The following is a 25,614-nucleotide window of genomic DNA, read 5'->3' on the forward strand; positions in this document are numbered from 1 at the left end:
CCCTGCCAGTTTCCTCTTCTACCCGCCCTCACCTTCCCTGCCATAATTTACTCCTTTATATCAATGTAGTTTATCTCCCATCTCTTTTTTTTTATTTTTTGATTTTTTATTTATAGGTGTCAGGTGTTGGCGTTACAAACAGTTGTTAGCTGCCATCTGGCACTGGGAATCGAACCTGGGTCCTCTGGAAGAGCAGTCAATGCTCTTAACCTCTGAGCCATCTCTCGTGCCCCATATCTCCCATCTCTTGAAAGCTCCTCTCATAGTCTGTTAGTATTTTCCTGGCCTCTGTGGGTATTCCAAATGAAATACAAATATCTAAAGAGTCAAAGCTAATATCTACAAATGAGAGAGAACGTGTGACCTCTGCCTTTCTGGGCCTGGGTTACCTCAATCAGGACGTTTCCTGTTCCTCTCATTTGCCTATGGACGTTATGATTTCATCTTTCTTAGTAGCTGAGTACTAGTTCTCTGTGTAGATATCCCACGTTTTCATTACCCGTTCATCGGTTGATGGGCATCTAGGTTGTTTCCAATTACTGGATATTGTGAACAGAGCAGCAATGAACGTGGAGCAAGCACCTCTGTGGTAGGACGTAGAGCTCTTTGTGTATATGCCCAAGAGATACAGAGCTGGATCATGTCTGAATTGTTTTCAGCTTTTTGAGAAACATCCACACTAATTCCCATAGTGCCTGCATTTACACCCCATCAGCAGCAAATGTGGTTCCTGCTTTCCCCACATTCATGCAAGCATTTGTGCTTTGGATTTTTGTTTGTTTGTTTTTTTGAGACAGGGTTTCTCTTTGTAGCCCTGGCTGTCCTAGAACTCACTCTGTAGACCAGGCTGGCCTTGAACTCACAGAGATCTGCCTGCGTCTGCCTTCCGAGTGCTGGGATCAGAGGTGTGAGCCACCACCACCCGGCTGTATTTTGGATCTTAGCCATCCTGACTGGAGTGCAATGAAATCTCAAAGTAGTTTTAATTGTCACTTCCAGATGGCTAAGATGTTGAACATTTTAAAAACTGTTTCTCAGCCACTCTTTGGGAACTCTGTTTTATTAATTTTTGGACATTTCATTCCCTGGGAGATTGATTCGTTTCCCCTCTGCCTCTTTCGGCTAGTTTTGTGCACTGACTATATGCTGGGCCTGGTGCTGGCTTGATGTTACGCATTACTTTATTTAACTACTGTGATGAGCGTAATTATTGTCCTCTTTCTGCTCAGGAAGAGACCAAGGTTCTGTGGAGGTTTGAGGATAGGTAAGTAGCAAAATAGGATTTGGCTCAAGTCTTCCTGACTCCAGTGTCGGCAACATTGACTAGCAAGTCACATGACCTCCTTTGTTTGGTTAGGAGTGAATACATCTTTTGTAGCCATCTAAAATGTATACACTGGATCCAATGGTCAGGGCCACCTCATTTCCTAACCTGGTGACGGTTCAGTGCCTGTCACATGGAGTGACTGGCAGCTACCTTTCTTGCCTGCTGTTGACAGTTTTGGCTTTATGGATGTATGCCCGCTGCTCAATAGATATTGTAGTTTTTTTTTTTTTTTTTTTTTTTTTTTAATGTGAAGACCATGGTGTACATCCCCACTGCCAGCCTAGTACATCCAAAACCCCCACCAATGCTCAATCCCTTGCATGGGGCAGAGGACACAGGGCTGGGGGTCTGACGGATGAAGGCCATATCGTGATTTTTTTTTTTACCATTCATTTACTGGCTGTGAGACTTTGAGAGGGTCACTGAACTCTGAAGTTATTTAATCTTTATGGACGTATCAAAGATCTGTGCTCTGGAGCTGGGGATGGCTCAGTTGGCAAACGGCTTGCCTCGCAAGTGTGAGGCTTTGAATTTACAGAACCCATGTGAAAAGGTGAGCTGGGTGATGTGTGCTTGTAATCCGGACGGTCAGAATGAGCCTGGCTTCTCATCCAAAAGGACAGTGGACCTGCGGGAGTCGGAGCAGAACAGGGACCCTGGCGGGCTGAGTGTTACTGTTAGGCAGCATTTGCATTTTGCATCATAACAGAATATTGTAAGTTTTCTGCCCATGGCAATGCACCTTGTCTGTGAGTGAGTGTGTGTGTGTGTGTGTGTGTGTGTGTGTGTGTGTGTGTGTGTGTAACTGAATGAAGGGGACCTCAGGGCTTCCTTAGTGGAAATGAGGGTGCCATATGCAGTAGGTACTGACTCAGTTTCCTGGATCCTGGTTTTCTGAGTGTATGACCTATCTTTGTTACCAGTCTACATTTTTGGTGGCTGGGTGGCTTACCCTGGGGTACACAGACTGTACTATAGACACACATAGCCTCTGTACCCAGGAGCGGATGTGCCAGGTAATAGTCAAGCCAGGGTTGATTGGCCCCTCTGGGCTTGGGTGAACCCTTGTTAATTAGACAGTGTTTGAAGGAGACCATCCCTTTGTGTCAAGAGATATCCATTTGTCACTGTTTCAAGTCACAGGTGATGAGGAACAATGAACCCTGTTTCCTTTTGGAGAGGCTGGACAGGATGAGGCCAATGCTTTCTAAGGATCTGCAGCAACAGAGACATGTAGATGTGGATCTAGCTTAAAGAACACAGTGGGCAGGTCTGCCAGCAATACACACATGCACACATGCACCCAGGGTGCCTCACAACATACAAGCACACACAGCAAAAACATGCTGCAACCTTCAGGATGCACATGCACGCAGACACACACACACACACACACACACACACACACACACACACACACACAACTATGGCTTCAATAGTTCTCTTGATCTGAAAAACCCCTCAATTTTCATCTTAATCATTACAAATTTAATTTCAGGGCTTAGCACTGTGTAGCACCCAGCTTCTAATTACGTAAGTAATTTGAACAGGGAAATTGAATGTAAAGAATTATTAAGTAGTGAAAGATGACTAATTCCTAGAAGAGATCCAATGAGATTCTAATGGCGGGAACAGTAAGTACACCCAGCAGCTCCTCCTGGAGACGATGGGGCAGAGAAGAAGGCTGAGCCTGAAGACTTAGCTGAGTTCTTCCCACCTCAGGGGCAGCCTGCTGGCTGGCAGAAGAACTTGTGAGGGGTATGACAGCAAGCCAGTCTGTAGGAACAGCATGTTGGCTGCTCACCACACTGGGGAGTGCCTTGGTTGGTTCACAGACGGGGCCTACAGGTAGTAGAGGGTATGGGCCACTGCTAACCTGGGAACAGTGCCTGCCTCGGCTGGTTGCTCATCGTTTCTGAAATACTGGAACCATGAAGGGCAATGCTGACCTCTGTCTGGGCCTCAGAGCATCCCCCTGCTGCCCAAACCTGATACCTATCTTTGGGATCAAAGAAGAGGTGGATCCATAGCTGAGAGGCAGTGTAGATGGTCCCACTTACAGGGTTTGATTTACTAAGATTATTTTTATCTATCTATCTATCTATCTATCTATCTATCTATCTATCTATCTATCTATCTATTTTTACCTTCAGGGGCAGGGAAATGGCCTAATTGGTAAAGTACCTGCTGTGTAAGCATGGGGACCTGAGTTTGGATTCCCGTCACCCACTTAAAAATTGGGTGTGGTGGCGTGCATCTGTGACCACAGCCTTGGGGGTGTCGGGAGACAGGTGGCTCCCTGGAGCTCACTGGCCAGGCAGCCTAGAGGAACTGATGAACTCCAGCTTCATGGACAGACCCTGTCCCCCAAACTGAAGTGGGGCGTGATTGAGGAGGACCCCCGAGGTTGGCCACTGCCCTTCACGGGCACTCACACACTCGGAGTTGTTTGCCTACAGTAGTTTTAAACTTTGTTCGGACCACATCATCTCATCTCAGAACTACCGCTTGCCCTTGACCAGCTAGGTCCACTACTCAACCTAGTTCTGTATGTCCTTCCACTGTCTGGCACTGGCCAGCTTTGTCCTGGTTTCGGTTCTTGGTGGAATTGAACCAAGTCCTTTGGATGCTTCCAGGCATTCTACCACATGGACTGCATCCCTAGTTCCCCCGTTTTCCCACTTCTCACGAGAATCTCCCTGCCTCCCAACTCTGCCTCCTCTGGGGTCACTGTCCATATTAGGATGAATTTCCTACTGTTAACTGCTAGCGGAAACAGAACATCACTGGAGCCACTTGGACCCCGTCTGCATCAAGGCTGGAGGACTCCACTGAGGGGGTGGAGCTGTAGGGCCACAGGTTCCCCCTAGAATGGGTTGTGATGGGCATCAGAGCCCTACACCAGGATTAGAAATGGGTGGGTCTCTGGGGGCCTGAAGACAGCCTGGAGCTGGGATGGGGGTGTTCAGGGCAGCAGGGTTCTTTTTCTTTTTTTCTTTTCCTTTTTTAAATTTTTTTATTATATGTGTCTGAGTGTTTGCCTGAATGTATGGATGTGCACCGTATGCATGCCAGGTACCCATGGAGGTCAGAGAAGGCACTGGATCCCTTGGAACTGGAGTTACAGATGGTTTGTGAGCTGCCGTGTGGGTGCTGGGAACTGAACCAAGTCCTCTGCAAGAGCAGCCAGTGTCCTTAACTGCTGAGCTCTCTCTCCAGCCCCCAGCTCTCTCTTCTTACTGTCGAAAGCAGTGGTTCTCAACCTTCCTAACGCTGCGACCCTTTAATACAGTTCCTCATGTCGTGGTGACCCCAACCATAAAATTACTATTGTTGCTACTTCATAACTGTAATTTTACTACTCTTATGAAATGTAAATGTCTGTGTTTTCTGATGGTCTTAGGCAGCCCCTGTGAAAGGGTCATTTGATCCCCAAAGGGATTGCGACCCACAGGTTGAGAACGGCTGTCTAAAGGACGAGTGTGCTTGTGGCTCGCCTGGCAGCTGATTATGCAGGAAGGCATTTCTTCCATCCGTGCTAACTCTTAGCATGGTTTTACCACTAATTCCGTCACTATTCTTCTCAGCACCTGAGAGTGCAAGTTCCGTTTGCATTGTTCAGATTCCTTTGCTGCTTTGGGTAGAAGCAGATAACAGGTCCCCATAGCTCATGGGGACTCCTTGTCTCCTACATTATATGCAAGGCCCAGCTTTCCTTCGAAGCTGTAGCTCCAGGACTGGAGAGGCAGCTCAGTGGTTAAGAGCACTGACTGCTCTTCCAGAGGACCCGGGTTCAGTTCCCAGCACCCATATAGCAGCTCACAAACTGTCTGTAACTCCAGGATCTGAAGCCTGATAAAGTAGGGCCCACCTAACTTCAAGACCCTGAACTGGGCTGGGCTGGTGACTCAGGTGACCAGCTTGGGTGCACGTGGGGACGCCTCTCAACTCTAGTAGGAGAGAGTCACAGAGTGTAAATGAAGGGCCTCATCATTGACAGCCTGCCCAGCTGTCTGCTCCACGTGTGGGAATAAAGCCTTAGATTTGGAGTGTTTTATAGCCTGTTCTTGGATATTCATTTCTGTTTTCTAAATAAGACAACTGATTTTCTTATTGTTAAAGGTATTAGCTCTGCCTCCTTGAACTATTTTGAGGATTAAAGAATATGATATATATGAGTCGTTATTATTGTTTACTATTATTACTGTTATCACCCTGTCAGGGGTAGAGTTGCAGACAACCTGAAGTCTTAGATGGTTGAGGAGTAGGTGGAAAAACTATTAGCTCAGTCTACCTTTCAGCGAGTCCGGATGTTTGTCTCGGTTAATAGCTGTGAATACTCATTTGTGGGGAGTGAGGCTCCAACCAGTTAAGCTTCACTAGAAAGGGAGGAGACCAGAAGCATCAGGCTGTGTGCAGAGGCTGGCCTCAGTGTGAGATTAGAATTGACTGCTCTGGGGACTAGGAAAGTAAAAGATGAGAAGAGAAGTGTGTGTGCACACACGCACACGTGTATGTGAGTGTGCATGTGCGTGTATGTGCGTGTGTGTGCCTGCATGTGCGTGTGCATGTCTGTGTGTATGTATACATTCATGTGTGTGCCTGCATGTGCGTGTGCATGTCTGTGTGTATGTATACGTGCACGAGTGTGTGTGTGTGCCTGCATGTGCGTGTGCATGTCTGTGTGTATGTGTATATGCATGAGTGTGTGCATGCGTGTGTGTGTGTGTGTGTGTGTGTGTGTGTGTGTGTGTGTACCTGCCCTGGCCACCGGGGAGTAAACAAAGGTGTTGGAGCAGACAGGCAGAAGAAGGGGATACTGTCCAGGGAGCAGGCTGCACTCACTTCTCTGGCTTGCCTGTGTCCTGCAGGTGCACCTCCGCTCTGCCAGACGTCTCTGCGAGCTCTGCTGTGCCAACCGGGGCACCTTCATCAAGGTGGGCCAGCACCTGGGGGCCCTGGACTACTTGCTGCCGGAGGAGTACACCAGCACGCTGAAGGTGTTGCACAGCCAGGCTCCACAGAGCAGCATGCAAGAAGTCCAGCAGGTCATCCGAGAAGACCTGGGCAAGGAGGTACCTTGTTGTTCTGGAGCAGGGAGGGACCCGACCAAAGTAGGCCTCTACAAAAGGCTCCTTCAGAGTCCCGCTGCCTGGCCCTGGGTACCGAGGATCCATCGCTGATGTGGAATCAAATGTCTCAGCAGCATTCAGTGCTGAGCCATGAGCTAGAAGGAGCCTCAGTGGCCATCAGTAAGAGATACTAGCCGAAATAGGAGATGTCCGTATTCAGCAGTGTTGGCTGGTGACCTGAGATGGTTCGGATGCTTTGACCTAATACTGTCTGTCAGCTCCCCAGAGCGAGCGCTGACCCATCCAGCTCTCGGGTCCCCCGGCGCCTCCCCTCGCCCCGCCTCGTAGGCGTGACAGTTGCCAGAGTCTCAATGGGGGTTGGAACTTCCAGAACCAAGCTGGAATGGCTACCCACTACAGTAATGCCCGCTGTGGTTGGCGTGAAGGTTATAGAAGATAATGGACAGCAAACAGAGGGCATTACTGTGCTGGCTGTCATGTCCCGTGTCCCGCTCACCTTCTCGCTGTGTACCCCTGGCCTTCAGTGCCTGTGGTCTTCATCCCTGCTCTGCCTGAAATGTTTTTTTTCTTTCTTTCTATATTCTCTATCTGCTAAGTGATTCTAGGCCAGTTGTCCATCTGTCTATCCATCCAGCAAATGGTGGGCAGAGCGCTAGGTGCTGTTATCCCATAGGAACTGCAGCTGTCCTGGGAACTCGTTGATCTCCCTGGACCATCTGTATCAGGGCCCACATAACTTAGCACCCTCCAAGTGTGGCGCGTAGCTTGTTGGAAATCAGGCCGTTCTATTGCAAGCCAGACTATCTTCAGAGATGAAGACCGTGACAGCCCATTTTCTCTGGACCGGTAGCAGCAGGGTAGTGAGGTGTCCAGTCGCTTCCAGTGTCTGTTTAATGGCAAACGGGCTTTCCTGGGTTATGCAAGGCAAGGCTATGTGGCAGAGGCTGGATAAAGATCAGTCCTGTTGTTTTTTCACTGATATGTGGAGCTGGTATAAGTATCCAGCACCCAGACAAAGTGGTTCCTGCATATCCGTGATGGCCTGGCCTGCAGAGAGGCTCACGGTCTGACTCTGTGAGGCCCGGGTGAGGCACAGATGCCTCCAAGACTGCCTTGCTCCAAGGAGGTAGAAGGAATGAAAGCCAGGTTTGACTTAGGGTTGGTGTCAGGGAGAAAGCTGGAGGCTAGGAGGAGCGGGGCTTGGATAGATGAACCCGGGGCAGTCGGGACAGGGTTGACATGGTGCTGGCCAGCCTGCCTTGGCTTCTTACTGGGACTGTGGGCCTCTGGCTTCCAACAGTGTGAGATTCACCTCCCTCCCCCCCCCCCCGCCCCCCAGCTAAAAACCGAAGTAACTCACTGTAATAGCAGTGCTGAGCATCCTTGCTGGCATGTAGTAGCTCAGCAGGGGTGGATGTGAGGGAGGGAGGGGTGGTAGGAGAAGCATCTGGGTGAAGGCTGGGGCAAGAGCAGGTCAGTGGCTCCTTCCAGACCGGGCCAGGGCAGAGGGCAGCGACAAGTCAGAGCTGTCAGCAGTCATGGCGGGCCAGCCAGCGGCTGCGGGAGGTTTGGGGTTGGAAGATGTCTTCAGTCTTCTCCGGCCTCCTCTCGCTGAGTAGTCCTAAGCCCAGTGGCTCTATGTATGGCTACTGTCCCAGTTTGTCCGTGGTCCCGCTGAGAGAGTGAGGCTGTGTGTGGTCCAGGTCACAGTTCTGAGTGAGTGGCTGTCATCATTGCTGGGGGGGGATGTAGAAACCTCCGGTACCACAGGTCCCCAGGCAGTTCCCCCACCCCCCGGGGAGGTGGCCTTTGTTCTCTGGTGACACACTTTCTCATCTGTGGGTGGAGGGGAGGGGAAAGGGGCTGTGTGGGAGGCCGGGTAGGTGAGTGTGGGGGTGTGAGGGCGGAGGAAATCACTCACTCTGCACGCCTTCCGCCCCCCAGCCCCTCCCACGACGCTGCTGGGGAAGAACACGCTCTTTAAGGACAGTGTTGACGGGGGGTTGCATTAATTCCTGCCCCCCCTCCAGCTGTGGGCCCTCCCGTGGCAGCCGGGCTCCACCCCTAAGTTTCCAGGATGTAGTTGGAAGAAGCTGGGTATTCTGTGCATCCCCATTATTCTAGCTCTCCAGTCCTTGGCTGGGTTTTAAGGTCGTCCCAAGTTCAAAGACCGCGTGTGAGTGTGCCTGCTTCCCAGACTACCGCAGGGATAGGCAGGAGCTGAGGGTGCTGGTTTGGCCCTGATGGCTTAGTTCACGTGTGTCTTCAGGACCCTTCCCATCCACCGAGTCCCCGAGAATCAATTGTGTGCTCAAGCCATTTCCTGTCCCAGGGGGTTAGGGCTTGTCTGAGAGGGTATCTGCACCGTAGGGATGGTGCACAAGGTGGAGGCAACAGGATCCCTGGACTCTGAACCCCATGATTACGTTTGGTTCCAGATGAGTCCCAGCCCCGTGACATCAGGTGGTCCTATCAGTGTGGAGAAAAGGTCACCCTGAGGGCTTCATCCTTGCACAGGGACTAGCTTAGAAGAGTTCTGGGGGCCACTTGGCTAAGTCAAGGGCAGCAGAAAGTAATAAGAGGAGGCCCAAGAGCTGGTCCCTAAAGAGAGGGGCATTTTCTGCTGTCTCAGAAGTGACCTTGGCCTGGACTCAGTCAGCTGTGTCCCCTGACTACCCTTAGGGCCACAGGTCCAAATGCAGTACCGTCCTTGGCCAGCAGATGGCACCTGAGCTCACAAATCAGGGGTGTGCGGTGGAGCCCCGAAGCATGAGATTCAGGCTCTTTTCATTCTTGGGCATGGTCCAAGGAGGCCAGACTGACATCTCTTCACCATGAAGGGGGCAGGTGCAGGCCCAAGTCACGGGCCTGCTGACTGTCTTGTTCTCTAAAGGTCTGTGGTTTAAAGGCTCGGGCCCTGGACTCGTGGCATTCTGCCTCTAGTAGAGAAAGGGTCCACCGGGAGGACCTCAGGCCACCGGGGAACTGTAATACTTTTCTCATTGCTGTGGTAAATGCCTGATAAGAAGCAACATGAAGAGGGAGGTTTTGCTTTTGTTTTTTGTTTTTGTTAATGTTTTTTTTTTGGCTCTCGGTTGGAGGGCATAGTCCATCATGAAGGTAAAGCATGGTGGCGGGAGTGAGAAGCTGGCACAGTGTGCCTGCAGCCAGGAAGCAGATGCCACTGAGTGCTGCTGGTTAGCTCTGTCTCCTTATTCAGTATGGGACCCCAGCCTGCCACACAGGTGGGTCTTTTAAGGTGGGTCTCCCTACCTCAGGTAACCCAACGTAGAGAATTCTTTACAGATACACGGAGGTTAATTCCTGTGATAATTCTGAGTACCATCACATTGACCACTAAGATTGACCATCACAGGGACCCTTGAAGGGAATTGTTAGGCCTTTCCTGACTCTCCTTGCTTCCTGATTATGAGGGATGCATTCCACCTCCTCCAACCCCCCCTCCCCCGCCAGCCTTTGGCCTCATGCAGGCCTCCTCTGAACAGCATGAGTCCATCCTTAAGTCTTCTTCACCTGTGAGGTATCCTCTGCGGCCTCCCACCAGTTCTAACAGCCTGTGATTTGGTGACTCAACACCCTTTCCTTCCTTCTTCCTTTTCTTTCTTCCTTGCTTGTAGAAACAGCTGGAATATGTGCAAAAGGAAGTTTCCAGACTCTGATGTGGCCAATTATGGTTTGACCTCATTCCAGAGCCCATGGCGGGAGACAGGCTGATCTAGGTAATAAATGCCTAGTCACATGAGAGTCCAAGGTTTTGCAGCAGAGAGACTTTGTGCAAGCCGTGGCATCTGACCCAGGTGTTTCAAAGACGGGTGGGACAAGAGATGTTACAGATGGGAGGAGGGACTCCCGGATGGATGACCCGGGCTTGGCAAAGGTGTAAGTGTGAAGAGACAAAAGCCAGGAGGTGACTGAACTTTGTTGACCAGAAGGTAGTGTTTAGGAGCCGAGGCCACTTTTTGAAGGGCTTGCAATGTTCTTTTCAGATGTGAACCTGAGGGAGTGAAGGACTTGGGGTGCCGGGGGGGGGGGGGGGGGGGGGAGCTGGGCAGAGGAAGGCTGGCTGCAGGGACTGACTTGTAGATGGCGGAGATCGGAAGGCATCCGGAGACTGAGCCTGATTGTCTCGGTCATGCAGAGATGTGGTCATCCTTTAGAGGTGGGTCTGGGGATAGTGGGACTCAGGAAGTGAACAGGATTGTCAGCCACCTTTGATTACAGACACACACATGCACATGCGTGTCTGCCCACAAACCCAGGTGAGTCAGGACGCATCGCATTTCAACAAGCGATCCGCGCATGTAAACACAGTATGGGCATCCGTAATTCTAGCACTCAGAGGCTGAGGGTCATGAGTTTGGAGCCAGGCTGGACTACATAAATGAGACCTTGTTGAAATGAAGGAAAACAAAACAGAGCAATCAAAAGAGAAACCATGGTGGAGGTTTATTATTGTCTTGGAATACAGTTGTGCCAGGTAGGATTTTCACCTCTGAAATTTGATGAGACACTGAAGAGAATGCGGTCATTGGCTAGAGTTTAATCTGGAAACGCCTTTGTTGGGGGAATCACTTGTGTGGTTTATGTCCTCTGAAACATGTTTATGTCGGTCTTTTGCATTTGAACTCCCCTACCAGGGGCGTAGGGCTATAGAATTGGCTTGATTTTGTAGCTTCCCATCGTTGCCAGGGATGAGTTCATTATGTTTTCATGAGTGCTGTATGCTGCAGGTACTTAGTGTTCTTGGTGGAATACATGGCCGGAGTTTCTGTGGAGGTTCAGAAGAGATCTTGGGGTGCCACTGTATACCAGGCAGATACACCCAGTTTTGTATGAATCCACAGCGGCATGTGTGTGTGGGGGGATGATTTAGTTGTCTTGTTTTGCTCTGGTTGAATCCAAAGTTCAGAAGAAGAGTTAAGAAACTGCCGCCCCAAAGACGTCCGTTGATTATTCAACTTGGAGGTAGTGGCCAGAAAGACAACACTGTGGGGTGCAGGGACCAGCCAGAACAAAGAAGGAAGGAAGGGGAGGTAGGAGAAGGATAGCCTGGGCAGGAGCACACAGGACTGCAGCTGGCTCAGGGAAACCTTGATGAGAAGTCGGACAGTTGTCCTCTGCAGGCTATCAGCTCTCTGCCAGGGGCCGGGAACGTTTTCATTCCCGTGGTACTCTGGCTTAGCCAGAGAAACTGAGCTGAGCTGAATATTATGTATTTTTATGTGTGTGCATGTATGTAAATATATAAAAAGATACATTGGCTTTTAAAATTTGGATTCATGTCATTCTAGAGGCTAGCAAGTCAAAGCTGGCAGAATGGCCCGGCCAGACTCTTTTAAGAGCCGACGCCTCTGTAGTTCAGGTTCAAATGTGAAGGCCATCTGCTGGCAGAATTCCCTCTTGCTTCAGGGGTGTCATCTAATTGCGTGAGGCCCACTCACATATGGAGGGCAACCTGTTTTTCCTAATCAATTGGATGGGAAGGTCTGTAATCCCAGTACTGTGGAGGTGGAGACAGGAGGATTGAGAGTTGGAGGCCAGCTTGGTCTACACAGTGAGACAGTGTCTCAAAACCGAAGGGGCGGGTTTTGGATTTCCAGGGTCACTCAGTGGAAGAGCTTTGTAAGGCCCTGGCTTTGATCTCAGCACTGGACAAAAGAAAAACAAAAAACGGGGAAAACCCATCTAGAGCAACATTTGCTCTAGTATCTGGGCACAGTGGCCCAGCCAGGACGGTGCATAGATAATAAACCACCTCGGTTCTCCATGTGGCCCTTGAAGGGAGCCGTGTGTCTGTAAGACACCCCCGCCCCCACCCTGCTTTCACAGGCTACTTGATGTTTATATTGAACTAAGGGCAGGAGCCAAACTCCGTTGGTTTATTAGTTTTGTGGCTTTGGGCTTCCTATTTTCCCATTTCCTTTTTTGTAGACCCTGCTGAGGGTGGGCTTCCTGTGGGTGAGCAGAGGTGGACGGTTTGAACACATGCGCCCATCTGACCGCTCCCCGTCCTCCTGTTATGTCCACGGGTTTACGGAGCTCCTCCCGTGCAGGTCTGCGTCCCCTGGGAGACCTTGCTCTTAGGAGCCCTCGTTCCGGTGCTCTGACTCTGGCAGGGCCTGGTGAGGTCAGCTTTGCCTCATTGGCCCGCAGTCACCCATAGGATCACATCGATGGGTTCAGCTGACCTCAGACCTGTTTCTCCTGGCCTGAATGCCACCTTTGTTTGTCCTTCCGGGCAAACCTAGCTCGTCCCCCCAGATTGTGTCTAAGAGGGCCATCAAGTGAGTGTTCTGGGAACGGAACAGAAGGGGAGGGAGAACCCTCCCACCCCCCTCCTGGCTTGTTCTCATCCTGCCTTCCCAGCAGATCTCAATAAAAAAAAATACATTTATATTAAAAACATAATGAAGAATAAAAAACATTTTCCCCCAATAATGCTGAACATCAAAAGGAGATTTTTATCAATTATGAGAGAGAGAGAGATTTTGGCCATAAAATGGTAATTTAATGAGTGGGAGACGGATGGCGGGAAGCATTAATGTCAGCCACAATGGATGGCCTGCCATTAGTCACTGGAGGAGAGGCGAGGCAGTGGCCACGCAGCCTGGCTGGTCCTTTTTTGATGTCCCCCAACTCCTGCCCAATCCTCCTCAGCCTGCTCCTTCCTCTCTGCCTGCCGAATCTCTGCCCCGGTCTCCTTCTGATCATTGTAACTGTTTTTTTTTTTTTTTTTTTGAGACAGGGTCTCACTATGTAGTCCTGGCTGTTTTGGGTCTCATTATGTAGGCCAGGCTGGCCTCGAACTTACAGAGATCCACCTGCCTCTGCCCCTGAGTGCTGGAATTAGAGGCGTGTGCCACTATGCCCAGCTTATTGTAGCTTCTTGCTAAGTCAGTCATACATACCTGGGGTCAGGTGGCGCTTGGGGCCGTCAAGAAAGCTCCACAGTGGAAGAGCAGGGGTTGCAGAACCTCTCAGCTTGGCAGCCTGTCCTGCCTGGGCTGTCCCAGGGCTTTTGTCTTTTTACTTTGAGATTTATTTATTTTTTGTGTATGAATCTTTTGCCTACATGCATGTATGTACACTGCATGCGTGCCTGGGGCCCGTGGTGGTCAGCGGTGGGCATCAGATCCCCTGGGACTGCGTTACAGATGGTTGAGAGCCATCATATGGTGCTGGGAACCGAGCCTGGGTTCTCTGTGGGAATCGAGAGTGCTCTTAACTGCGGAGCTGCCTCCCACACCTGTCCTGTTTCATTCTGCTCTCATCTCCCCCACATGCTCACGGGACTTCTCATTCCTTGAACCTTGGTGTCTGACCGCCACCATGACCACCTGCCTGCTAGGTTAGCTGTTATTCCAGGAGGGCTCCTGAGGAGCAGCTTCCTGGGAGACTCTGCTCTGGTTTCCTCCGGTACCCTAGTCAGGATCAGAGGCCCTTTTTGGTACCTGTAGTTGGCCACTTTCCAGTCCTGACTCTCTCATGGTCCCACCTTGGACTTGGTATACAGTAGGTATTAATAAATGTTCAATGGAACTCTAGAATTAGGTTGCTTCTGTTTTCTTGAAGCCTTCACTGACTCCCTCAGGCAGGTTGGATGGACCCTCTTGTGGATCTGAAGCACATGACGTGCTTTGCCCTGCAGTCTGGCTTATTATCTCAGCAGGGCATATTGGGGTTTCCTCAGGGCACTGCCTAGGGCTTGCAACAGAAGTGAAATTAAGTTAATTATAAAATAAAAATATTAAATAAAAAATAAGTGCTTAGCAGTGGCTTGTTAGGTGAATGGAGAGTCTTGTTTGACGTGGAATTGAAGTCTTGCTTGAGTTCTAGATGCTGTGTCATCCTGGGTATGATCTTTCTAGCCTGGGTTTCCTCGTCTGTAGATAGGGATGATCAAAGACCCTCCCTGTGCATTAGTGGGGCCGTGGTGAGGACTGAAAGATAGAGACAGTCTGGAAATGCTTCATTTCAGGACCTTGGGCTGGGCAATGGAGTTCTAGATAAGACCTCAGAGGCACAGACAAGAGCAGAACTAGATCACCAGGATCTTGTCAAATGAAAAAACTTCTACACCGAAAAGAGAACAGTCAGCAGGTTGAAGTGAACCTGCAGAGTGGGAGGAAATATCTGCAGGCTATTTGTTCAACAAGGGAATAAAATCCATGCTTTATCAGAGAGAAAATGAAAAAACCCTACACCCAGTCTCAATAGAAAAAAAAAAAAAGACTTATTAAGGAATATGTGTGATGATGTATTCCCTCAATCCCAGCACTCAGGAGGCAGAGGCAGGAGGATCTCTATGGGTTCCAGGCCAGCCTGGTCTACAGAGTGAGTTCGAGGCCAACCAGAACCACGTCATGAGACCCTGTCTCAAAAACAACAAAAACAAATAACAAGAAGAAATAGGCAGGTGATCTCCAAAGAAGACACACATATGTGGCTAATAAGTACTTGAGGAAACCACTCAACATTGCTAATCAGTGATGGCGTGTGCCCACAGAAGGCTGAAATGAGAGGATTCCTGTAAGTTGGAGTCCAGCCTGAGACACATAGTGAGTTCACGTGAAGCCTGGTGTACGTAGCAAAACCCTGCCTCAACCCTCAACCTCTTTACGACCCATCTCCTGAAAATGATATATCTCACACCAGTTAAAATGGCTATAGCACAATAGATGAGGATATAGAGAACAGGGAATCTCCCACACTTCGTTTACCTTTTGAGATAGGATCTTGCTGTGTAGCCCTTGCTTACCTGGAACTAGCTGTGTAGACTGGATTTCCCAATTTTTCCAAGTTCTGGGATCATTGGTGTGTACCACCACTCCCTGCCTCTCCTGCACTTTCTGATCTACTGTGGGAGACAGTGTGGGTTTCCTCAAGAAGCTCAGGTGAGACTACCATATGATTCGGTAGTCTCATTACTGGGTCCATCTTTAAAGAAACCAGGATGCAAAGAGACATCTGTATTGCCATGCAGTATTCATGATAGCCAAGGTCTGGTGCTTAAAAGAAAATGTGGTGCATATACACGAGAGGAGATTATCCAGCAACAAAAAGGAATGAAATTTTGTCATTTGCAGCAACATAGCATTGTGAGATCATTCGTTAAGTGAAATAAGCAAAGCGCTGAAGGGCAAATACTGCCATGTTTTCTTTCATAGGTGGAAGCGGAAGAAGTTCACCACCTAAAAGTAGCCAGTAGAGTAGTCACCGGGGCTGAGAAGGGTGTGAGGAGCTAGGGCTATGGAGAGGTTGGCTGGTGGGTATGGAGCTACAGTTGGATAGGAGGAAACACTGTAGTGTTCTCTAGGAGGGTGGCCGCATCTCATAGCATTATACTGTGTATTTCCGCACAGAAGAGAGCATCTCAGGTGCTCTCATCCTGCAGAAGTGAGGACCGAGCCAGGTGATGGACATGCTGATTGCTCTGATTTGATCATCACCTGTTGTATGTGTGTATCGAGATGTCATTTCCGTACCCTCGTAAGTATGCACAATTAGTACGTGTCAATTGAAAAACCAGACACAACCATCTGAAGCACAGGGCCTGCCGTAGAGCAAAATGCCAGGCAGGAACTGTCAGCTGTGCTTCTGATGTACTGAGTCCTCACAGCGCATGCAGGAACCTCCCAGTTCCTGGGTCTTCCTGGACTTTGACAAACGGCTCTTTTCTTTCCCCCTGGCTGTGCATAAGCGAGTGTGTTAGGCAGAAGCAACCCATGAGAACCCTGGTTGATGGGTCATAAGGATTTAGAAACCTTCTGCTTCAACCCCGAATATCCTAAGTGAGGAAACTTGTGTGGTGCATCTGGGTGGTAGAACAGGGAGTTGAACCCATGTTTGTGTTTAGTTTGTTTTCTCCTTTTTATTCTGCTCAAGACCTCATCCCTTGTAAAGGTGCTGCCCAGTTAGGATGAATCGTCTTACTATGGCTAACTCAATCTAAAGACTCCCCCAGCTGTGCCCAGATCTGTCTCCTAAGTGAGTCTAGATTCTGTTAAGGTAACATCCTCACATCTGTACTTCCTAGGGAAAGAATCAGAGGCCCTGAGACATTAGTAGGGAGTTGTATCCATAAGTGAAATCAAATAGGAGATAGATAGATAGATTGATCAATAGTTAGATTGTGTGTGTGTGTGTGTGTGTGTGTGTGTGTGTGTGTGTGTGTGTGTGTTCTCGATCAGGCACATGTGCATTCAAAGCCTGGAACTAATCTGAAGATGTTTTAGGCGGAGTGTCAACAGTGAAGGACTGATAGAAGGGACCCGTGCAGTGTCATATGGGGAAGGTCTGGAGTGGGGCAGTATTGGTGTTCCTTCCTCCTACCAACCCCTAGATCCCAGAGTGTCACCAGCTGGACAGGGGTAGAGGACAGATGTTGTGGTCATTGCGCTGGAAGGAGCTGAAAGCTGTCTTCGAACCCCCAGAGCTGTCGGAGGGCCTGGAGTGTCCCCCTCTCCTCCCAGAACAGAGCCCATGGCCTGCCTTGCTCGTTAGCAAGAAGGAGAATGGTCCTGCAGGCTGCTGGGGGCCAGGTCAGTGCCGGTGACTGTCTTCTTGTCTCCTCATGAACCAGAAGTGGCCTTGTTGTTGGTGATGGTTCTAGAAGAGATGGCTGGAGGTGGGGTTTAGGCTCTGCCAGTCTGCCGGTGAGCATAGCTGCCAGCATGGACCGTGCGCTTGCTGCACGGTGGGTGTTCTTCTCAGTTTGGACTCTCCTGGAAGTGGACTCCAAGACAAGCCTTCCAGAGAATCTTGTAGGGAGCTCAGGGGTTGCCGTGTGGGAAGTGGTCATGTGGCTGCGGGAAGAGGAGGCCACTGAGGACCCTATGCTCTTAAACTAGCTACCATGGTGAGCAGAGGGGACTTAGTCTTGTGGAGTAATTGGGAGGTGGTGCCACACACCCAGGGCAAGGGGAACGGAGAGTTTTTAATGCTCCATCCTCTTAACCTCCTTACACATGGCTGCCCCTGGGGCTGCTAGTTCCCGAGACTATAGTCAAGATGCTCATATGAAAGGGGCAACTGGGAAGAGGCAAGATCCAGGGAGCAGGTGGGGCTGGTTACTTCATTCTTATGTGAGGGGAAACCCATTTTTGCTGAGGGGTGAACAGTTCAGAGAGGTCACGTCGTGAGCCCGAGGAGAGTCGTGGCTCCTAACGCCAACATTCTCTGGCCTGTGCTTTTCATGGCGGTTCCTGTCCCGGCAGGGTAATGCTTTCCTGTGATTCCTAAGAAGAAGGTGGGCAGGCAGATGAGGGATGGTAGCTGCCGCTGCTGCTACTCCTACTCCTTACGAAGTGCTTCCTCTGTCTGAAATGGACACTGGATGTTTTCGTGCATGTGGTCTCATTTAGTCCCAGAGCAGCTTGGCAAGGGGTGTGTGGGGCTCCTTACCCCAGTGATCCTAGATGTGGAGAGTGAGACTTAGAGACATTGGATGACTGAGCATCATGCAGCAGTGAATGAGCCAGGGACTGGGCAGATGAGCTTGGTTGACACATCACTCCAGAGACACACCCACTTTAGTTAGGCTGCCCCCAACAGGAGATGGGCCCGGTTCCAGACCACACTGACAGGTCAGTGAGGCTGGGCTGAGCCAGCACCTGGTCTGGTGAAACTGTCTGGTGACACTCACCCAGGAGAAAGTGAGGCTGATCTTGCTCTGGTCTCTCTCTCCTGAGTCTGCTGTCTTGCCTGCAATGTCAGGCTGCCCTTGACCTGTCACCTCAAGAGCCAGTCAGCTGATAGCTGAGTAGAGGCCTCAGGAAGTGCAGGGGCAGACGGTCAGGCTCTTGTGTGAGCCTCTGTCCCGTGCTGGCAAGCTGTGGTTGGAAGAGAGCCCCCGTCATTGTAAATCCCAACGGCTTTCTACCCGATGTTACCCTTGGGCAGCAGACGGAGGTGTGCTCTGCATGTCTAGCTGATTTATGTTCACACTGAAACAATAATGTTTAATCTGGAAAGGGCTAATCAATTTTTTATGCTGATTATGAATCAGCCAGGTGGCCCTGCTGCTTCAGGAATGAGCCCATTTTCTGGCTTGGGCCTCTGCAGTGCTATATGCTGGGGAGGCCCTTCAAGAAGAGCCCCTTCTTAGAGCCTGTACCCCTTGGGAAGAGAATGAGTGTGTGTGTGTGTGTGTGTGTGTGTGTGTGTGTGTGTGCGCGTGCCCCTGTGTGTATGAATGCATGTGCAGGTATATGCATACATATGCATTCACATATATGTGTGTACATGTATTTGTGCATGTGTGTTTGTGTGCATGCTTGAATGTATGCGCCATATGCATGTATGTGTAGGTGTGTGTCTATGTCTAAATGTGTGTGTATGCATATATATTGCACAGGCACACATGTTTCTGTGTTGCATGTGTGAATGTGTATACACGTCTGTATATACACATGCAGATATCTGTATGTATATATGTGCATTGTATCTGCATGTTTGTGTGTGTGTGTATGTGTATATGTGTTTACATTTCTAATCAGGGAGGTAGCCTGATGCCTGGTGGAGAGCCCGTTTCATGGATATTAGTATGAGTGCACATATACACTCATGTGTGTACATATCTCACCAGGGAGGTAGCCTGACTCTAGATGGAGAACCAGACTTGGGTATACATGTGTCTTTGCACAGGTGCATACACTCATGTGTCAGCTTATGTGGCGTGCACATATGTTTAATTAGGAGTGTGGACTGAATCTAGGTAGAGAGCCAGGCTTGGGTATACATGCTTGTTGACCATGTGCACATATATGTTGCTGTGTGTAGGTTGGCTGCTGTGGACCTTGGACATAGTTTGGGAATTGTAAGTCGGAAGGAAAGGGTTACAACATCATGGAATTGGAAAGGTCAGTCAATCTTCTAACACTCTGCTTTTGTAATTTAGGAATCAAGACCAAAAATCGTAAAGTGACTTCTTGATGTCACCAGCTTGATGGCAATGTGGGTCTAGCTTTCACCCCTGTATCCTCCAGTGACTGCAAATGCTTTCATGGTCATGGTCATGGTCATGGTCATGGTCATGGTCATGGTCATTGTCATGGTAAGAGCCAGAGCAGGGGACTTTATGATCGATTGGCTGGGGTTGGCTAGTCCCTTTGCAACCATCCTGACATCTCTGAGAGCTGATACTTCAGGGCACAAGACAAGGAGGTGACATGCCATGGTATAAGGTCAGTGTAGAACGAGAGAGAGTTCCCTGAGCCTCTGCTTCAGTGCTCCTGGATCCCACAGAAGCTTGTCGAGAGGGGTGAGCTAGAGTTTCCTGGAGGAGAGAGTAAGCAGGACTGTAGTTGCTTTTTTACTCTTTGTTCTTTGCTCTTTTGGGGGCCCGCCATCCAGCTCCCAAATAAATCACACACGGAGGCTTAGTCTTGCTTTTGAATGCCCAGCCTTAGCTTGGCTTGTTTCTAGTCAGCGTTTCTTAACTTAAATTATTCCCTCTACCTTTTGCCTCTGGGCTTTTACCTTTCTCTGTTTCTGTATATCTTTCTTTACTTCTTACTCCATGGCTTGCTGTGTAGCTGGGTAGATGGCCCCTTCTTTTCTGGCTCCTTGATTCCCTCCTCTCAGATTTCTTCTATTTATTCTCTCTGCCTGCCAGCCCCTCCTATCCTTTCTTATGCTTTGCTATTGGCCATTCAGCTCTTTATTAGACCAATCAGGTGTTTTAAACAGGCAAAGTAACACAGCTTCACAGAATTAAACAAATGCAACATAAGAGAATGCAACACATCTTTACATCATTAAAACAAGTGTTCCACAGCATAAACAAATGTAACACATCTTAAAATAATATTGCACAACACAGGACATGGCATAGAGAGAATGAGCAAGAAGGCTTTTGGATACAGGTGGAGTGTTCTGAGCTGGCTGCCAATTTAGGCAGGATGGGGTGTCACGCTGGAGTGTTGCAGAATATTCCTTTACAGTGTGTGAAGATGTGTCATTGTGATTAGTTTAATAAAGATCTGAATGGTCAATAGCTAGGCAAGAAGAGGTTAGGCGGGACTTCTGGGCAGAGAAAGAAGAAGAGGAGATGAATTTAGGCACATGAGAGAGGCCAGAGGACACGGATGGAAACAGGAGGTGCAAGATGGAAGAGAGGTAAAAAGCCTTGAGGCAAAATGTAGATTAATATAAATAGGTTAATTTAAGTTATAATAGCTAGTGGGACAAGCCTAAGCTATAGGCTAAGCTTTCATTATTAATAATAAATCTCCATGTCATTTTTTTGTGAGCTGGAGGTCCAAGGAAAAATCCCTCTACACTGGAGGTGTCACCCCAGGGAGGTATGTGACTCTTGAGTGAAAGTAGGGAAGACAGCGTCTCTAAGTCTGCATAGCTCAGGTGTCCAAGCCTGGGACGCTGGGGTTTCTGGTCTCTTATGTGTTGTCTGCTTATGTGATCCCTGACTCCTCAACTGGCCATGGAATGTCTGTTGTGTGGCCCTGAGTTATACAGTTGAAGAAGCTTCTGTGAGCTTTGGTTATGGGAATCTCACCAATAAAACTCCAATGACACTTGCCTAAGTGTTACAGTGTTCTGGATAATAAGTTCAGGAGGTGAAGCTGGTCTGTCAGAGCAAGTGGTTTGGAAGTGTGATCCAAGGGTAGTTAAGGGACAGAAGGATGTGACGTATGACTGGAAATTGTATTACACCTCAGGGCATAAACAATCTGGTCAGGGACAAGAAGGAGGGTGACTGTAGGCAGAGGCTGGGAGTAGTGAGCTGGGTGTGTTAAGGAGATCTGAGACTGGCAACCATTCATTGGCCCTGTGAGGAGCACAGCATGGTCTAATGTGTGGTGGCTGGTCTATGGAACTATCTGGAAGATCAGTCAAGTGTCTTCATGGTCATCCAGGCAAGAGGTGATGTTGGTTGGACCAAGGTTAGGGAGCTGGAGAGGATGGGTTGGCATACTTGGAGACTGAATTAAATGGCGGCAGCAGGGGCGGGGGAGGTAGGCGTTGCAGCAGAGGAAGGTACCAGGATCCACCCTCAGAGTTCTGACATGCACAGTGGGAACCTCAGTACTGAGTCCAGTGCCGACAGGGACAATAGAAGAGGGCGTTAGCCAGCCATCGGAGGAGGCATCTTCTATAGCTCTGGCATTTACAGTTGCTTCCTATCTGCAGAATGGAAACCGGTAGTGAGGGTCAGAGTGGCCCTGGGTTCATGTGGGAGTGAGTGGTTGAGGTAGAACCCGAGGAGATGGCTCAGTCAGTGTAGTGCTCGCCTTGAGAGCATGAAGGTCTGAGTTTAACACCCAGAACCCAGGTAAAGAGTTAGGTGGGGTGCTCGTGTGATCCCAGGACTAGGGAGGCAGAGACAGGAGGATCACTGGAGCGCCCCGGCCAGCCGGTCTAGTCTGTTTCGCAAGTGTCAGACCATTGAGAGACCCTGTCTCAAAAAAGGTAGACATTGCCTGAGGAGTGACACCCAAGGCTGTCCCCTGGATTATGCTGGGCTGTGCGCACACGTGAACATGCGCATCTACACGCATGGCCATGCGCACACACTAAGGCTGAACAGACTGAGGTGGTGTCTGGATTTCTATTTAAGTTGACGTAACACATTAGCACGCTGGTGCTGTGAGAGCTTTGGGGTCTTTGAGCCCTGTGGTCAGGTGTGTGGAAGGAGAGGCGTATTGCAACAGCTGGAGAGCCTGCCTGTCAGGGCTGCAGCCATGACAGGGTTTTGGGAGCTGGGTAGCTCTTTCTCGGGGCCTGAGGTTGGTGACTACCTGAGAAGCCACAGAGAAAGCAGGGCTCCTGCAAAGAGGGGGGGAGGGGAATGCCGCTGAAGCCCCACGGACTTGGCCTTGGCCCAGGGATTGGGAAGGGGCAACCTGAGGAGAGAGCTGGGAACGGAAGACCCTTTGCCCTGGGAGGGGAGGTGGGCTGGTCCTCCGTGTCATCACCTGCTATGGGAGTCACAAAGCTCTGGCGTCCCCTCCTAGTCCAGATCGTGGGATTCATGTTTGGCCGATGTTGCTCTGGTGTTGTCCCCAGCTTCCTGGCACACTTTTGTCTGGGAGAAATGTGACAAAAGACCTGCTGCTTTATACTTCGGTGCTCGTATTGTGTGTCAGGGGTCAGCAGACACCGTAAATGGCCTGCAAAGGTTCCTACTGCTCAGTGACAAACATTTAGTGGCTTCAGTCAATGCCAGCTTATTGTATTCCTGTTTTGCAGGGTAGGAGTCCTAAAATTAAGATATTGCCCGAGGCACATGCCTTCTGGAGACCCCAGAAGAAACTTTCTTGGCCTTCTGTAGCTTCTAGAAGCTGGCTGAGTACGTTGGTCTAATCCCTGTCTCAGCCTGTCACCTCTGTTCCACTCTTTAATTTTGACCCTTTTGCCCTCCCATCCTCTTCTCCCTTCCCCTCCCACCTTTTCATCTATTTCTTTCCTTTTTTCTTCAGTACTGGGGATTGAACTAGGGCCTCATTCATGTTGGACGAGCTTCTACCACTGGGTATAGCCTCATTTCCTCTTCCTCCTCATATGTGTGTGTGTGTGTGTGTGTGTAATAAATCACATTTGTGTGTGTGTGTATGTATATATAATAAATCACATTGTGTGTGTGTGTGTGTGTGTGTGTGTGTACACGTGTGTATACAGGTGTGGAGGTCAGAGGACAACTTATGGGAATTGGTCCTTTCAACATGTAGGACCTGGGGATTGAAAATTAAATCATCAAACTTCGTAGCAAGCACCTTCATTGACTGAGCCGTTGTGACACTGAGTCCTAGCTGCTCGCCTCACTTCAGGATCTTTAAGTTCATCAGACCTCTATGGAGTTCCTTATGCCATGTAAGATCCCCTTTACATCTTTTGGGATGGGAACATAGACCATTTTTCTGCTTACCCTGGGGCCAGAAAGTCCATGCTTGGACTTTCACAGGTCATATTCTCTTTGTCACAGTGGCTCAGCTCGGCCTGGTCTGAGGGGAGCTGTGCAGATGGGCATGTCATTGGCAGGTTGGCAGGGAGGTCAGCCGCCCTACAGCTAGTTTGTATGTGTGTGTGCATGTGTGGGTGCGCACATATGTGCTTTTCTGTGTGGTACGTGTGTGTGTGTGTGTGTGTGTGTGTGTACATGTGTGCTTTTCTGTGTGTGTGGTGCATGTGTGTGTTTGCATGTGTGCTTTTCTGTGTGTGGTACATGTGTGTGTACATGTGTGCTTTTCTGTGTGTGGTGCATGTGTGTGTGTACATGTGTGCTTTTCTGTGTGTGTGTGGTGCGTGTGTGTGTGCGCATATGTGCTTTTCTGTGTGTGGTACGTGTGTGTGTGTACATGTGTGCTTTTCTGTGTGTGTGGTGCATGTGTGTGTTTGCATGTGTGCTTTTCTGTGTGTGGTACATGTGTGTGTACATGTGTGCTTTTCTGTGTGTGGTGCATGTGTGTGTGTACATGTGTGCTTTTCTGTGTGTGTGTGGTGCGTGTGTGTGTGCGCATATGTGCTTTTCTGTGTGTGGTATGTGTGTGTGTGTACATGTGTGCTTTTCTGTGTGTGTGGTGCATGTGTGTGTTTGCATGTGTGCTTTTCTGTGTGTGTGATGCACATGTTTGTGTGCTTTTCTGTGTGTGTGGTGCATGTGTGTGTGTACATGTGTGCTTTTCTGTGTGTGTGATGCACATGTTTGTGTGCATGTATGCTTGTGTGTGAAGGCCAAAGGTCAATATTAGGTGTACCTTCATCAATTGCTCTCCACCTTTTTTTTTTTCTCCTTTTAAAGACAGGATTTCTCTGTGTAGCCTTGGCTGTCCTGGAACTCGCTCTGTAGACCAGGCTGGCCTCGAACTCACAGAGATCCGCCTCTGCCTTGCAAGTGCTGGGATCAAAGGCATGCGCCACCACGTCTGGCTCCCACCCTCTCTTTTGGAGACAGGATCTCTCACAGAACAGCTGGCTGTTTTGGTTAGATTTGACCGGCTGTCCAGCTGCCTCCACATCCGCAGTACTGGGACTACAGGCACATGCTGTTGTGCCCTGCTTTTTCGTAGGTGCTAGGGATCCAAACTCAGGTACTTCGTTTGTTCAGAACACACCGTGTCCACAGGGCCATCTTGCCAGCCGCATAGCTGCAGCATGCTTCCTTTCCTTGTGCTCTCGGTAACTCTGCCGCAGCCGAGTTTCCCTTCCTTTTACATTCCCGGGCTCCCCAACATCTTCACATGGACAGTGAGTCCAGAAAACTTCTTGCTGCATGCGTGTTCTGAATTCCTCGTTCCGGGCTTTGAGGCGTGGGAACATAGCTTAGACCTGCTGCCATCCCCCAAAGCCCAGGAAGCCTGTCCCAACAGCAGATGCGGTGCCCATACGTGCAGGACGCCATGCTTCCCATTCTCTCCCCTCTCTCGTTTTTGAGCCCAGGGACATCGGAAGGTGGTTGGAGAAGGCCTGTGGGGTTCGTGAAGCCGAGCCTGTTAGGTTTCAGGCTTGCTTTCTCGTGATGAGGAGCTGCGGAAGAGGACTACTTCTGTGGTGCGGGGCCAGGGAGCCCAAGGTGGCCTGGATTCTGTATCGGGAGCTGCTCACCGTCAGAACCTTGGCTCTGTCGTGTGCCATTGCTCAGTTCACAGTTCTCTCCCCTGGAAGGCTCTTCTCTCTCCCCGTTAGCGATTCAGCCGACTCCTCCATCGTCAGGTCGCGTTCTAGTTACTTTCTAGAGAAGTCCTCTAGCCACGCTCAGTTCCTTGGACACTAGCTCTGTGCTCCTCTCCCTTCCCAGTGCTCACAAGGACCAGCCGTTGCATGCATCATTTGTGCTGAGTTGACAAAGTCCTGACTGCCTCCACTTCCCTTTGCGTTCTGCTAGTGGCTTCAGAAGCCACTTATGCCCCGGTGACAACCACAGCGCCCTGCACACGTTAATCACCTAGGAACTTTTTTTGTTGTATGTGTAAAAGAATCATGACTCTTGGTGAATATTTTGCCCTCTGTAAAATGGGGTTGGTAAGAGCTCCCTTCTAGAGGGAGAGGAGGATTAGGTAAGAGTGCTTTGAGGACACCAAACATTATGCAAATACACCGTGTTGCCCGTGGTTGATTTGAACATCTCGTTCTTGAGAAGCTTAAGTTATCCTGATGTTCCCTCGGGCATACCTAGGTTCAGAACCGAGGAAGTAGAAAGGCCTCATGTGTGCCAGC

General features: G+C 49.7%; 1 protein-coding gene across 1 annotated transcript in view; it reads left to right on the plus strand.

Annotated features, from left to right (window-relative positions):
• Nucleotides 1–25,614, plus strand: part of LOC114686836 (aarF domain-containing protein kinase 1-like) — a 101,394-nt gene that overhangs the window by 33,254 nt on the left and 42,526 nt on the right. The window contains 1 exon segment of the mRNA XM_028861513.2: nt 6,199–6,402. Coding sequence (XP_028717346.1) covers nt 6,199–6,402 — 204 coding nt within the window.

Source organism: Peromyscus leucopus, chromosome 14 (genome assembly GCF_004664715.2).
Source record: "Peromyscus leucopus breed LL Stock chromosome 14, UCI_PerLeu_2.1, whole genome shotgun sequence".
Taxonomy (NCBI): domain Eukaryota; kingdom Metazoa; phylum Chordata; class Mammalia; order Rodentia; family Cricetidae; genus Peromyscus; species Peromyscus leucopus.